This window comes from Triticum urartu, chromosome 1A (assembly GCF_056163025.1).
Source record: "Triticum urartu cultivar PI428250 chromosome 1A, HENAU_Tu73, whole genome shotgun sequence".
NCBI classification, from domain to species: Eukaryota; Viridiplantae; Streptophyta; class Magnoliopsida; order Poales; family Poaceae; genus Triticum; species Triticum urartu.
In genome coordinates, this window is record NC_141873.1 from 114883201 (window position 1) to 114898267 (window position 15067).

Below are 15067 nucleotides of genomic sequence, written 5' to 3' on the forward strand. Positions count from 1 at the left end.
CTCTTTTGCGTTGCGGGTGAGACGGGAGAGAGCTAGAGGGAAGGATCAGGGGACGTAAAGGAAACATAAGCAAATTTGGTAAGAGGCCGCAGAGGGAATGCATCCCTATTTTTTCGGGGAGAATTTATTGATCAATGACCTTGCGAGGTGGGAGAAAAACCGGACGATTTCCAGGCGATGTGGGGGAGTGGTGGACGAAAACTTTTGACGTAAGAGGGGATACGGAACCTTACATCTCTTTTAGGTAGTAGAGAATACAAAAATAACCATTAATAACGCATGAAAAATGTTGATTACTTTCGTCGTAGACCATATGAAAATAGACAACAAAGGGAGCAAACCTGGCTTCCTATAGCGGATGGCCCACCTGTCAGCTTAGAGCGGGGTACCCCACCTCTGCCCTGTGCACACCTCTCGCGGGCGTATTGGTTGGTGGTACCCCATATTATTTGACCCTTCGTGTTAAGAATTCACAACTCGGCCATTCTCTCCGTCCCCCATCTTCTTTCTTTCTTGCGCAAAAGGAAAGGAGAGGAGAATTTGGAATCTCCATACCATTTTTCTTCCTAACAGAAAATCGAGGCGAGGAGGAGTCCGCGTCCGCGAGATGGCGATGGCGAGCTTGGCGAGGAGGCGCGCGGCGGAGGCGGTGCTGCTGCGGCGGCCCCACGCGGCGGCGTGGGCGTCCGCGTGCCGGGGGTACGCCGCGTCGGGGGAGGAGAGTGACGTCGTCGTGATCGGCGGCGGGCCCGGCGGGTACGTGGCGGCCATCAAGGCGGCGCAGCTCGGCCTTAAGACCACCTGCATCGAGAAGAGGGGCGCGCTCGGGGGGACCTGCCTCAACGTCGGCTGCATCCCGTCCAAGGTATCCATCTATCGCCGCCGCCGCCACCTCCTCCCATCTCCCCCTTCCCTTCTCGATATGCGATCCGGATGGATGCGTTCGTGCTGCTGTGGATAGCCCGGAGATCGTAGATCCGTACGCATCGTACCACGATTTTGGCGCTAGGGTTTGCGGGGCGCAGGCCTATAGGCTGTAATAAGTTGTCGATCTGGTACAACTAGAAGGGTACGGAAGTTTACCCTTAACCATTTAATTTGGGCGTCGAGTTGTTGACTTTGTTCTAGATTGTTTATTTTTTGTGTGATTACTGATTACGCTGTGCAGTTTCCCAGTTTCCATGGCGAGAAATGTAGCTAGGGGTTTGCCTTGGGGCTGATGAGATACGAGGCCATTGCCAGTACTCATCAGCGGGTGAATTGCAGAATTGAACGTCTGATTTAGTTCTGTACCTGCTGTTGCTTGTGTGGTTTATGGAAAGGTTGTGCTGTATATCTTGTTTAGATATCAGTTTGTTTAGCTTTGTCAAGGGCTTCAGGACGATGCACACTTGGGGTATATATGTGTTAGAAGTAGGGGACAGCTCTAGTTGGCGTACCAATTTTTTGAGCTTTTAGACCAACGGGTGTGCGTTTTTGTTGTTTGTTGATTTCTCATATGCCAACGTGGTACAACTTTAAGCATTTGTTTGTTTACTCTGATGAGAATAACACGGTGTGTGAATATCAGATAGAACTCAACTAGACCATTGGTTGTTTTGTATAAATAATATTTCTCTATGTAATGAGTTTGTTTATGTAGTTATTTTATAGCTTGTTATATGCTTGTTCTGCTAGTCTGCATAAGTATAGTTTTTCCAGCTTCTTCATTAGCTAATGCGCCATACCATTTGTAGAGCATTGTATGGTTGATGGTTATCAATGTGGGCTTGCCGATAGCGCTGTTGGTTTACGCACTTGCCTCTAGGGTCTGCACCTCCATATTACTGGTTGAAAGCAGGTCTGGCAGGGCATATAGGGTGGCTTCAACTGACCTGATCAAAGAAAATAGCTGCAGCGTTTTCTGATGCTCAAATAAATTTAGAAGCCAGGAAAGATAATGGTTACAGTTTTTTTTTTCTGAAGTTAAAGTAAATTGAACCTTGGGGGTGGATCATGGACCTCAAAAGTTGATCTCTAATGTTGCCATATTCATCCAATGCAATACCACTTGTTTATACTTTTCTCTATTCACAGGCTAAAAAAATATTAACTGAGTTAGTAATTTCCTTGAAGAGAGGCTAGTTTTCAAGTTCAAGCAATTTGGTATTTTTGAGAGCTCGAGCTTTCTGGCTTAGTTTCTGCCTTCTATTCTTCTATGGAGAAGTTTCCGTCTTCTGTACTTTTTTTTTAATATAGAAGGGGTGCCCCCTGGCTCCACTTTATTAAAATGAATCTGTAGTTATTACTTGCTCTAGCTTCTCAATGATGTTAGACAGACAATCTTTGCTCAAATAGAGCCTTCAGATCTTGTCCTGACTCTTGATAGTGCTCATATTCAATTAAGGATCACCTGCAAGTTTATGTGCATTGAAACACCAATACTGATTTGTAGTTATTTTTAGTTGCCCAGCTCAGCGAGTCTTTTTGCTAATTCTAGCTTGGTCATCTTCTTGGGTGTGGTTTCCAGATTATCTTTATTATGTATTGTCACCTGTTTATGTGAAACTTATCTGTAAACCTTGGCGAAGCCAGATAAATACACTGGGAGGTGGTTCCTCAAGCTGCTGCAAAATCTGTTGTGTTTCTGTTTTTTTTTGCTTGTTGTAACTTTCGAAGCTAGCTGCTGAAAATCTACAGAACTGCAAATATGTTGTTTGTTCATAGTATTTTGATCTATTTGTGTTCCTTCTTGAACATTCCAGGCTCTTCTGCACTCGTCGCATATGTACCATGAGGCAAAGTCTTCTTTTGCACACCATGGCGTCAAGTTCTCCAATCTGGAGGTAGATCTGCCTGCAATGATGGCTCAGAAAGACAAGGCTGTTTCTGGGCTTACAAAGGGCATTGAAGGCCTGTTCAAGAAGAACAAGGTTGAGTATGTTAAAGGGTTTGGGAAGCTTGTCTCTCCGTCAGAGGTATCTGTGGATTTAGTTGATGGTGGTAGCACTATCGTCAAAGGGAAGAATATAATTGTCGCCACTGGCTCAGATGTGAAATCGCTCCCTGGAGTTACAATTGATGAGAAGAAGATTGTGTCATCTACTGGGGCTCTTGCACTTACAGAAATACCAAAGAAGCTGGTGGTCATTGGAGCTGGATACATAGGTCTAGAGATGGGTTCTGTCTGGAACAGGCTAGGGTCTGAAGTGACTGTGGTTGAATTTGCCCCTGATATTGTCCCATCAATGGATGGAGAGATAAGGAAGCAGTTTCAGCGTATGCTAGAGAAGCAAAAGTTTAAGTTCATGCTCAAGACAAAGGTAGTTGGGGTCGATACCTCTGGAAGTGGTGTCAAGTTAACTGTGGAGCCTGCAGCTGGTGGAGAGCAGACTGTCATTGAGGCTGATGTTGTCCTTGTATCTGCTGGCAGAGTCCCATACACTGCTGGTATTGGGTTGGACGCCATTGGTGTTGAGACAGACAAGGGCGGAAGGGTCCTTGTCGACAATCGCTTTATGACAAATGTTAAGGGCGTATACGCGATTGGAGATGCGATACCTGGACCGATGCTTGCACACAAGGCTGAGGAGGATGGTGTTGCATGTGTTGAATTTATCGCGGGGAAGGAGGGCCATGTTGACTATGACACTGTACCTGGCGTGGTGTACACGCACCCAGAGGTGGCCTCCGTTGGCAAGACGGAGGAACAGGTCAAGGCATCTGGTGTAGCCTACCAGGTTGGGAAGTTCCCCCTGCTGGCAAACAGTCGGGCGAAGGCAATTGATGATGCCGAAGGGATGGTGAAGGTGATATCTGAGAAGGAAACTGACAGAATCCTCGGCGTACACATAATGTCTCCTGGCGCGGGCGAGATCATCCACGAGGCTGTGCTTGCACTTCAGTATGGAGCATCCAGCGAGGACATTGCCCGTACGTGCCACGCGCATCCGACAGTGAGTGAGGCCCTGAAGGAGGCGTGCATGAACACCTACGACAAGGCGATCCACATGTGATTTCTGATATGAGTTCAGCTGCCAGCTCGAAACAATTGGCAAGTTTTTGAAATAATTTTGAATCGATGCGTTCTAGAAACATCAATTTTTCTTTTTTGTTGTGAGCTTGTTTCGTATGCGGAACTGTGAATTGCGACCTTCGCTGCAGATTGTAGTTACATGATGTTAAATTCCCTTTCCTTGCTGTGGCCGCATGTTTCCATACTCCTAACTAATGTGCGAAACTGGTGTCGATGTTATTAGAGCTTCTGTTTGAGTTGATACCTGGGAGAGGAAATATTATGTTGCCATTTCAGTGCATTTTTCCGCACCTTAAACTTTAGTGTCTTTGCAACTATGTGGCGCTATCTTACAGGCCATATTGCACGCGATCTTCCTTACGCTCTTGTCTGCAGTTCAGACTTTGTGATGTAGTAACTGTTGAAAACAGGATGCTGTTTTTTTTTGATCTTGAAAACAGGATGCTGTTGGAAGACAGGGATGCGAATGTTTCCGACTTCTGATATGTGTTTCGTTGCTGCAAAACTACCGGAGTGTTGAGGTAGCAGTGACGGACCTATTCGATTGTATCCGGGCCTCTCCTACGAGCAACTTCAATGGGGCGATTCATTTCGTCCGCCGCCGTCTGTTTGAGTTGACGCGGACAGAAAAGTCAGCCCAATGCGTTGACCCAAACGAACGCGCTTCCGTTTGGACGCCTAGTGACCCATTCTCGGCTTATTTTTGAGTCGGATTTACGTCGGCGCAGACACATGCCAGACGAGCGCACGCTCGTCCTTTTTCCTTCCTGGGCTCGCTGGTCGGTGGCACATTGGCCTCCTTCCTCACCCCCAGCCAATAACAACCCTTGCCCGCCTCCTTCGTCGCCGATGCCACCGTCCATTTTTGCTGGTGACTCTGCCAGCTGTCGCCGCCTACACATCCGCCCAGCAACGCCGCTCATTTCCCCCGTCGCCCGCCACCGCAGTCTTGCCGCCGGGGAGCAAATTGTTTCCCACCGCCGCTCCCCCCTACCGCACAGCTGCCCGCGACAAAGAGGCCGCCTCGCCGCCCCGGCCAGATCCTCACCGGCTCGCTCATCGAACGCCGGCCCACTCGTCGGACGCCGGCAGGGCAGCTAGCTGGTCCGTGTGCGCCGCGACTCCCCTCGCCGTCCGTCTTCTTCGTCGACGCCCGCAAGCTGTTCGACAGTTTGCCAAGGTACGAAAATGGACTCCGCTGACGAGTTCTTTTTCCACAATTTCCTTCGCGACTTCGACGATTCGTCGTCCGACGAGGAGGAGGAGATATTGGCTGCCGTGTTGGTCCATCACCACCTCAACAGCCAGCGGCCATTGTTCCGTGGCTCCATCCCGGGCCACCTTCCGGCGTTGAATCGCAACCGAGAGAGCGGGCATTTCCTTCTTTGGAAGGACTACTTTGATACAACAAACCCGTTGTTCAAACATCAAAAATTCCACCGCCATTTCCGTATGAAGAGGCATCTTTTCAACCGTATTAGAGAGGGGATGGTCGGCTATGATGACTATTTCAAGTGCAAAGAGGATGCCGTCGGCAAGATCGGTTTCTCCTCTTATCAGAAATGCACTGCCGCCATCCGAATGCTTGCATACGGAGTGCCCGGTGATCTCATTGATGAGTACGTCTGTATGAGTGAGTCTACATGCCTAGAGTCCCTGTATAAGTTCTACAAGGCTGTTATTGCTGTGTTTGGCCCTGAGTACTTGAGAGAGCTGACAGCTGAAGATACAACCCGTTTGTTGGCGATGAATGCCAGAAGGGGCTTCCCAGGGATGCTTGGCAGCATAGACTGCATGCACTGGGAGTGGAAAAACTGTCATTCTGCTTGGCAAGGGCAGTATAAGGGACATGTTAGGGCTTGCACTGTCATATTAGAGGCCGTGGCGTCTCAAGATCTCTGGATCTGGCACTCTTTCCTTGTCATGGTTGGATCACACAATGATATCAACGTGCTTCAGCGCTCGCCGGTGTTTTCTAGGCTTGCCGAAGGCAACAGCCCACCGGTGAACTTTACTGTCAACGGCCACAACTACGACAAATGATACTACCTGGGTGACGGTATTTATCCTCGGTTGACCATTATTGTCAAGACAATACCCAACCCTGTCGGAGAGAAGAGGAAAAGATTTGCCCAAGAGCAAGAGAGTGCTAGGAAGGATGTCGAGCGTGCCTTTGCTGTTTTGCAATCTCGATGGGGCATCGTTCGGTATCCTGCTAATACCTGGAGCACGCAGAAACTGTGGGAGGTGATGACTGCTTGTGTGATCATGCACAATATGACCATAGAAGACGAGCGCCCGGAACGTCTGTACGATCAAGGGTTTCGGTTTCAGGGTTAGAATGTTGTGCCTAAGTATGGAGTAGCGGCAACATTTGAACAGTTCACCAATTTCATGAAGACATGCGTGATTGGGAAACTCACGTGCAGCTGCAAAATGATTTGGTTGAGCATATATGGGCTCATGTTGGCAACCAATAAATGTATCTTCTTTTATTCGTTTGCAAAACTATGTGAAACATTTTTATTTGTATCCTGCTTATAAAATTATAATATTTTATTCGATAAACTATGTTATCTGACAATATGTTTGAATGCAAATCAATGTAATATTGGAAGGCCATCCGGTCACGCCGGCACATATGGATCGACGCGTTGAGCGCGCTGCCGACCCAAATCTAAAAGAGGACGGACGCCGGGCGGGCGACCGACCTAAACGGACAAAATGCGGACGAAATCGCCGTCCATTTGGGTCGGCCCGTTAGAGTTGCTCAGCGGGCCCACTGTTCCTGGCTCCAGGTCGGGGAGACCAATACTTCCTTCCTGCGCGTTCGGGCGGCGCAGAGAAAGCAACGCACCAGAATCACTTCCCTTCAGGTGGAAGGCGCTGAAATTTCGGATTAGGCAGCCATGGCTGATTCCATCCATGAGTTCTTCACTAGGGCGTTGGGTACCCCTGACCATAGGGCTTTGTCCATAAACCTTGACGCCCTCGACCAGCGCTCGTTCGACCTTTCCGCCCTCGACTTGCCATTCTCTGAGGACGAGATATGGGTCGCGATCAAATCTCTGCCGTCTGGCAAGGCCCCTGGCCCGGATGGGTATTCTTCGTAGTTTCTTTGCTCCTGCTGGGACATCATCAAGCATGACATCTGTGCAGTCTTCCACAAGCTCTACTCCCTCAACGGCTGTGGCTTCCAAAAGCTCAATGAGGCCTTCGTTACTCTGCTCCCTAAGCGGCCCGATGCGGCGTCCATTGCCGACTACCGTCCCATCAGCCTCATTCACCTCATTACCAAGTTGGTGGCGAAGGTCCTATCTCTGCGCCTAGCACCACGACTCTGCGAGATGGTTTCGACAAACCAGAGTGCATTCATTGCTGGGCGATGCATACACGACAATTTTTTGCTTGTCCAGCAAACGGCCCGGCGCCTCCATAACCTCAAGCTTGCTCGCGTGATGCTCAAGCTCGACATCGCGCACGCCTTCGACTCGGTTTCCTGGCCCTTCCTCCTGGACATATTGCGCCACCTCGGGTTCGGACCACGCTGGAGGGAGTGGGTCTCCATCCTTCTTGGCACGGCAAGTACGCGGGTGCTGCTCAACGGCTGTCCTGGGCCGCCTGTCACTCACCGCAAGGGGCTCCGGCAGGGCGATCCGGTTTCTCCCATGTTATTTGTCCTGGTGATCGACGTCCTCGACCGACTCCTTCAGCGTGCCGTCGCTGCCGGCGTCCTCATGCGCCTTACTCCGCGCCACATGGCCTCTAGCATCTCCCTGTATGCCGACGACGTGGTCGTTTTCTGTCACCCCACGGTGCATGAGCTGGCGGTGGTGCGCGAGCTCCTTCGGGTCTATGGCGTCGCCTCTGGTCTGCACACCAATTTTGCCAAGTGTTCGGCCACACCCATTCATTGCTCTACGGATGTTCGCAGCGCGATCGTCGGTGGCCTAGAGTGCCCGATCGTGGATTTCCCAACCAAGTACCTTGGGCTTCCCCTCTCCATCAGGAAGGTTTCTTCCTCTACGTTGCAACCCTTCATCGACAAGCTCGAGCGGAAACTTTCGCCGTGGTGGGGATCCATGCTTTCGAGGGGCGAGAGGCTTGCCCTGGCCCGGCATGTTCTGGGCGCCATGCCACTTCATATTCTCATGGCGATGGCTATTACCCCTCCCATCCTGAAGCAGCTCAATCGCCTGGTACGCTCCTTTCTCTGGCGTGGGCGAAAAGAGGCCAATGGTGGCCATTGCCTTGTAAATTGGGCTACTGTTTGCCGCCCGATCTCTCTTGGCGGCCTGGGCATCCCGGACTTTCAGCGGGCCGACATCGCCTTGCGGTCCAGATGGTTGTGGCTCCAATACACCGACCTCTCACGTCCATGGCATCACCTGCATATGCCCAGCAGCCCCGAGGTTCAGGCTATTTTCAGGGCCTGCACGTCCTGGACCCTTGGTGACGGCCATTCTTGCAAGTTTTGGGTGGATCACTGGCTCGACGGCAACTCTATTCAGGAGACTGCACCGTTGATTTTCCAGAAGGTACCGAGGCACTGCCGCAAACTCACCTCCGTTCGTGACGCCTTGCTTGAGCGTTCCTGGGCGCGCCAAATTTCGGGATCTCTTGGGCCAGCGGCTCTGCTGCAGTACGTTCAGCTATGGCGTCGCCTACGACATATTGCGCTCTCTGAGATGCCCGACCTCATCAGATGGAGATGGACCTTGACAGGGATTTACTCGGCGAGTTCCTGCTATCAAGCCCTATTCCATGGATCCATCGAAGCTCCCCACTGGCAGCTCACGTGAAGGCCATGGGCGCCTCTACGGGTGAAGATCTTCTTCTGGCTCGCTCTTAGGGATCGCTGCTGGACCGCGCAGCGTCTTGCCCGGCATGGCCTGCCACATGATTCGACCTGCCCCTTATGCGACCAGGAGCCCGAGACGATGCCTCACTTGCTCTCCGGCTGCCCCTTCTCCCGATAGGTTTGGCACGATATCTTGAGCTGGTGTAGGCTTCCAGTCTCCATTCCCTCTGCAAATGTCCCATTCCTCGACTGGCTTGCTGCGTCCACGGCAAACTCCCCGCTCTATATGCGTCGGGGCCTCACTTCGCTAGTCCTGCTCACTGCCTGGTGGATTTGGAAGAAGCGCAACTCCTATGTCTTCGACAACAAAAGGGCATCCGTCCCACACCTCACGATGACAATCAAGGACGAGGCTCGCGCATGGGCACGAGCAGGTGCCAAAGGAATCTGCACCATCTTGCCACAGACGTAGTGTCTAGGACCTGGGGTGCGTACACCCCCCTTCTGTTTGTACGCCCCACCTCCTGACTCATGCCGCGATGCGTGTTCATGCTTGTCAGAGGTGATATTCTGTACCTGCTGTTTGCTACTTCTTCTACCTATCAATGCAATGATACGCAAGCCTTTTGCGTATTCGCGAAAAAAGAGTTGCTCTTAAAACGCAATAATTTGATAGGACACGCAGTACAATAATCCTCACATGGTTCCGGAAAGGGCTGAAGTGCTCCATGTCTAGGCAAGACTCCTAAACAAACCCTTTCTGCGACAAGGTGCACCTGTAGACTGGACCATTCTGTTCATATACTTTGACGAATTCTGTTTTGTTTGGAAGGATACAAGCACTCTGAATTCAGAATGAATATGATTTGGGATGTTTCCTGGTGTGGTTTCTAAATTCTAAATACATGGTCACTTTCCTTGCTGTGGCCGCATGTTTCCATACTCTTACACTTGTGGCACTTATAAGAGTCCTACTCTTAAATAGTGTATAACCTTTAAGCAAACAAAAACGTATACCCATCACAATCTCACTTTCCAAACATGACAGATTGTATCAACCCCATTTTGCATTAGCCCTCTCTTTTGCTTTATCTTTGCGGAGCACAAGCGTTGGACCAGCAATAAGCTCTCACTCATCTTATATGCCTCTTTATATTCTCCAACAATTCACATCTAGATGTACCATAATTATTGCGCATCTAATTCTACTCTTGATTCACCTACTGTTTTTGTGTCAATTTGTGACGCCAATACCACCACAACACTACAAAAAAGACACATCTCTGGCATTATCGCTCGAACGAAAACTTTTCCATCATGGTTATGACACTTCTATGACGATAATTATGACAAAAACACGTATCATCGTAGACGTGATGGGCTCGTACTTGTGTGACAAAAAATTATGAGAAAAAATGGGTTTTTCGTCCTGGGCGGGCCGGAGACGCATCTGCATGACATTCTTTGGGCCGCTCATGACGTAAAAAATCATGATAGAAGTGAGGGTGAGGAAAATTTCGGGGAGTTCCCGGTTACGGTGGTTGGTCGGGGCCGAGCGATGTAGCGTGGTTTGTGTGTTTCTCTCGTACACGCGTATGTGTGAGGCGTTCACTTACTGAACCTAAGCAATCGCACTAGCTAGCTACGTACTGAACACGAGCGATTGGTCGCACTATGTACTGAAGCCGATCGATCGATCCCTTCACTGCTAATTGAACCCGGGCGATTCCTTCGCTGCTAACTGAACCCAGCCAATCCCTTCGCTGCTAACTGAACACGAGCGATCGGTCGCTGCTGCTGCTTACTGAAGTCGATCCATCGATGCATTGGATCGAGCCCCTGTGCGAGACGTAGCCGGTTGGGTTGCCTCTCGATGAACAGTGCCTGTTGCTGCCGCACGCGCGATATGTAGAACGAGTCGAGACGTGGTGAGTCTAGCTGGTTGGTTGGCTGTGGATGAGCAGTTCTCGGTGAGGGGTCGCTAAGCGGGTGAACCACATCACCTCCGCCAAGTTCAAGCCAAAGACTTGGTGGTTTGGCAAGGAGCCCTACAGCCGCGTCGACTTGACGCCGCATGTATGCTTTGAACTGGCCAAATTTCACTGTTCTCATGTTGCTTTGTCTTGACGTGCAAGCGCTGACGCCGGTTGCAGAGGTTTTCGAGCCAGCTGGTGCACGACGGGCTGAACCCACCATTTTTCCAGCCAAACCGGGAGGCCTCACACGGGGAGGCCGGGCTGGGTAACAAGGTCGAGGAGGAGGGTTGACGAACCCCTTGAGGACACTGGATCGGCGAGCCTAGCCATGTCGACGAGTCTCTAACCTCATGCCCTTTGTGGGGCTGGCCGGACGATGACGTGGATGACACCAACAAAGCGCTTGGTGCAGCATTCCCAATCGTAATGGCTGATGACACCCCCGTCTTGAGGAAGCGGCTCTGCAAGGCGGCAGACGCCGTGCCAGCCGGCAAGCCGACGGCCGCGAGGTGGGCACATGGGAAGCAGACAGTCGAGCCGGGAAACGCTAGGCGGGGGCGCAGCCAGGAGAAGGGGTAGGGCGCGAAGAAGGCGCGCCACGCCATCCTGGCGGCGGCTCTGAGGCGGACGATCCCGACGAGCGCCGAGTAAGAGCCCTTAATCCAATTTCGTCTTGAGCTGATTTTTCTCTGCTTTGCGTGGTTTGTTTTGCTTTGCTTTCCACTCCCCCTAAATCCTTTGCACATCGGCACGACCCCCGTCAAACTCCTAGAAGCGGGCGCGTCGGCCATACCTGAGGACGCCGCTAGCTGCCAAGGGACCCAAGATGGTACGACGAAGAGCGAACGGGACGACACCACCGCGGAGGTGCAGGAGGCCGAGCGAGCCACCGCCGCCGCATAGGAGGAGCGGGAGCGCGCCGCGTGGAAGGACCAGGAGGCGACCGTGAGAGAGGAGGCAAAGGTGTCCATGAATGTGTGGGAGGACGCCGCAGGCCAGAACAGGGCGGAGGGTACCGCGTGGGCAGTTTTGGAGGTGAACTGGCCTCCGCCACCGCCGGAGCACCGCTCGAAGTTCGTGCATGACCTGGCACGCCAGGCGGAGGCCAACGCATGCCCGACTCTGGAAGCAGACGGTCAGAGCGCGGGGGGCTCCCTTTGAAGGAAATATGCCCTAGAGGCAATAATAAAGTTGTTATTTTATATTTCCTTATTCATGATAAAGGTTTATTATTCATGCTAGAATTGTATTGATCGGAAACCTAAATACATGTGTGGATACATAAACAAATACTGTGTCCCTAGTGAGACTCTACTAGACTAGCTCGTTGATCAAAGATGGTTAAGGTTTCCTAACCATAGACATGATATGTCATTTGATAACGGGATCACATCATTAGAAGAATGATGTGATGGACAAGACCCATCTGTTAGCTTAGCATATTGATCGTTCAGTTATTGCTCTTGCTGTCTTGATGTCAAATACATATTCCTTCGACTATGAGATTATGCAACTCCCGGATACCGGAGGAATACCTTGTGTGCTATCAAACGTCACAACGTAACTGGGTGATCAAAAAGATGCTCTACAGGTATCTCCTGAAGAAATATGCCCTACAGGCAATAATAAAGCCATTATTTATATTTCCTTATACCATGATAAATGTTTATTATTCATGCTAGAATTGTATTAACCGTAAATTTGATACATGTGTGGATACATAGACAAAACACAGTGTCCCTATTATGCCTCTACTAGACTAGCTCGTTAATCAAAGATGGTTAAGTTTCCTAACCATAGACATGTGTTGTCATTTGATGAATGGGATCACATCATTAGGAGAATTATGTGATGGACAAGACCCATCCATTAGCTTAGCATAATGATCATTAAGTTTTATAGCTATTGCTTTCTTCATGACTTATACATATTCCTTTGACTATGAGATTATGCAACTCCCGAATGCCGGTGGAATACCTTGTGTGCTATCTAATGTCACAACGTAATTGGGTGATTATAAAGATGCTCTACAGGTATCTCCGAAGGTGTTTTTTGGGTTGGCATAACTCGAGATTAGGATTTATCACTCCAAGTATCGGAGAGGTATCTCTAGGCCCTCTCGGCAATGCACATCATGATAAGCCTTGCAAGCAATGTGACTAATGAGTTAGTTACGAGATGATGCATTACAGAACGAGTAAAGAGACTTGCCGATAACGAGATTGAACTAGGTATGAAGATATCGACGATCAATCTCGGGCAAGTAACATACCGATGGCAAAGGGAATGACGTATGTTATCATTACGATTCGACCGATAAAGGTCTTCGTAGAATATGTAGGAACCAATATGAGCATCCAGGTTCTACTATTGGTTATTGATTGGAGATGTGTCTCGGTCATGTCTACACAATTCTCGAACCCGCAGGGTCCGCACGCTTAACGTTCGATGACAATTTGTATTATGAGTTATGTGTTTTGGTGACCGAAGATTGTTTGCAGTCTCGGATGAGATCACGGACATGATGAGGAGTCTCGAAATGGACAAGAGGTAAAGATTAATATATTGGACGATAGTATTCAGACACCGGAAGTGTTTCGGAATGTATCGGGTACGTATCAGACTATCGGGGGGGGGGGGGTTACCGGAGCCCCCCGGGGGAGGATATGGGCCATATGGGTCATAGGAGGGAGGCAGGCCAGCCCACAAGGGGTGGTGCGTGCCCCCCAAGGGAGGAGTCCGAATTGGACTATGGGAGGCTGCGGCGCCCCCTTTCCTTCTCCTCCCCCTCTCCTTCCCCCTTTCCCCCTCCGATAAAAGAAAGGGGGGGGCAATTGGACTAGGAGCCCAAGTGAGACTCCTCCCACTTGGGGCGCACCTAGGCCGGCCTCCTCCCCTCTCCCTCCTTTATATACGGGGGTGGGGGTGCCTCTAACACACATCAATTGTTCCAAGACGTGTGCGGCACCCCCCTCCACCGTTTACTCCTCCTGTCATATTGTCGTAGTGCTTAGGTGAAGCCCTGCGCGGATCACTTCACCATCACCATCACCATGCCGTCGTGCTAACGAAACTCTCCCTCGACACTTTGCTGGATCAAGAGTTCGATGGACGTCATCGAGCTGAACGTGTGCAGAACTCGTAGGTGCCGTACGTTTGGTGCTTGATCGGTTGAATCGAGAAGACGTTCGACTACATCAACCGCGTTAAGCTTCCGCTTCCGCTTTCGGTCTACGAGGGTACGTGGACACACTCCAGTATCGTTGCTATGCATCTCCTAGATAGATCTTGCGTGATCGTAGGATTTTTTTTGAAATTGCATGCTATGTTCCCCAACAGTGGCATCCGAGTCAGGTCTATGCGTAGATGATATGCACGAGTAGAACACAAAGAGTTGTGGGCGATGATAGTCACACTGCTTACCACAAACGTCTTATTTTGATTCGGCGGTATTGTTGGATGAAGCGGCCCGGACCAACCTTACATGACCATGTTCATGAGACCGGTTCCACCGACAGACATGCAACTTGTTTTGCATAAAGGTGGCTGGCGGGTGTCTGTTTCTCCAACTTTAGTTGAATCAAATTTGACTATGGCCGGTCCTTGTTGAAGGTTAAAACAGCAAACTTGACGAAACATCGTTGTGGTTTTGATGCGTAGGTAAGAATGGTTCTTACTAGAAGTCCGTAGCAGCCATGTAAAACTTGCAACAACAAAGTAGAGGACGTCTAACTTGTTTTTGCAGGGCATGTTGTGATGTGATATGGTCAAGACATGATGTGATATACATTATGGTATGAGATGATCAAGTTTTGTAAAAGTTATCGGCAACTGGCAGGAGCCTTATGGTTGTTGCTTTATTGTGTGAAATGCAATCGCCATGTAATTGCTTTGCTTTATCACTATGCGTTAGCGATAGTTGTAGAAGCAATAGTTGGCAAGACGAAAACGATGCTGCGATGGATATCAAGGTGTCAAGCCGGTGATGATGGATATTATGACGGTGCTATGGAGATGGAGATCAAAGGCACAAGATGACGATGGCCATATCATGTCACATATTTTGATTGCATGTGATGTTTATCTTTTATGCATCTTATTTTACTTGTACGGCGGTAGCATTATAACAATGATCCCTCACTGAAAATTTCAAGGTATAAGTGTTCTCCCTGAGTATGCACCATTGCGACAGTTCGTCGTGCCGAGACACCACATGATGATCGGGTGTGATAAGATCTACATTCACATACCACGGGTGCAAGATAGTTTTGCACG

The 15067-nt window shown here is 49.9% G+C and overlaps 2 protein-coding genes across 2 annotated transcripts; both read left to right on the forward strand.

The window, feature by feature from the left end:
• Window positions 1-460: 460 nt before the first annotated feature.
• Window positions 461-4256, forward strand: LOC125551018 (leghemoglobin reductase-like). The gene is made up of 2 exons (XM_048714169.2): window positions 461-865; window positions 2745-4256. The coding sequence occupies exons 1-2, from the start codon at window positions 608-610 to the stop codon at window positions 3993-3995; spliced, it is 1509 nt and encodes a 502-aa protein (XP_048570126.1). The 5' UTR covers window positions 461-607; the 3' UTR covers window positions 3996-4256.
• A 947-nt stretch (window positions 4257-5203) lies between these two features.
• Window positions 5204-6058, forward strand: LOC147990296 (uncharacterized). The gene has a single exon (XM_087537896.1). It carries the CDS (start codon window positions 5204-5206, stop codon window positions 6056-6058), a length of 855 nt encoding a protein of 284 aa, XP_087394022.1.
• The last annotated feature ends 9009 nt before the right edge of the window (window positions 6059-15067 follow it).

Excerpts from the sequence above, each read along its gene's own strand:
- LOC125551018 (XM_048714169.2), top strand. The coding sequence starts at position 608 with ATGGCGATGGCGAGCTTGGCGAGGAGGCGCGCGGCGGAGGCGGTGCTG. Across the intron at positions 866-2,744 it reads TCGGCTGCATCCCGTCCAAG|GCTCTTCTGCACTCGTCGCA; the intron begins GTATCCATCTAT and ends TGAACATTCCAG.
- LOC147990296 (XM_087537896.1), top strand. The coding sequence starts at position 5,204 with ATGGACTCCGCTGACGAGTTCTTTTTCCACAATTTCCTTCGCGACTTC.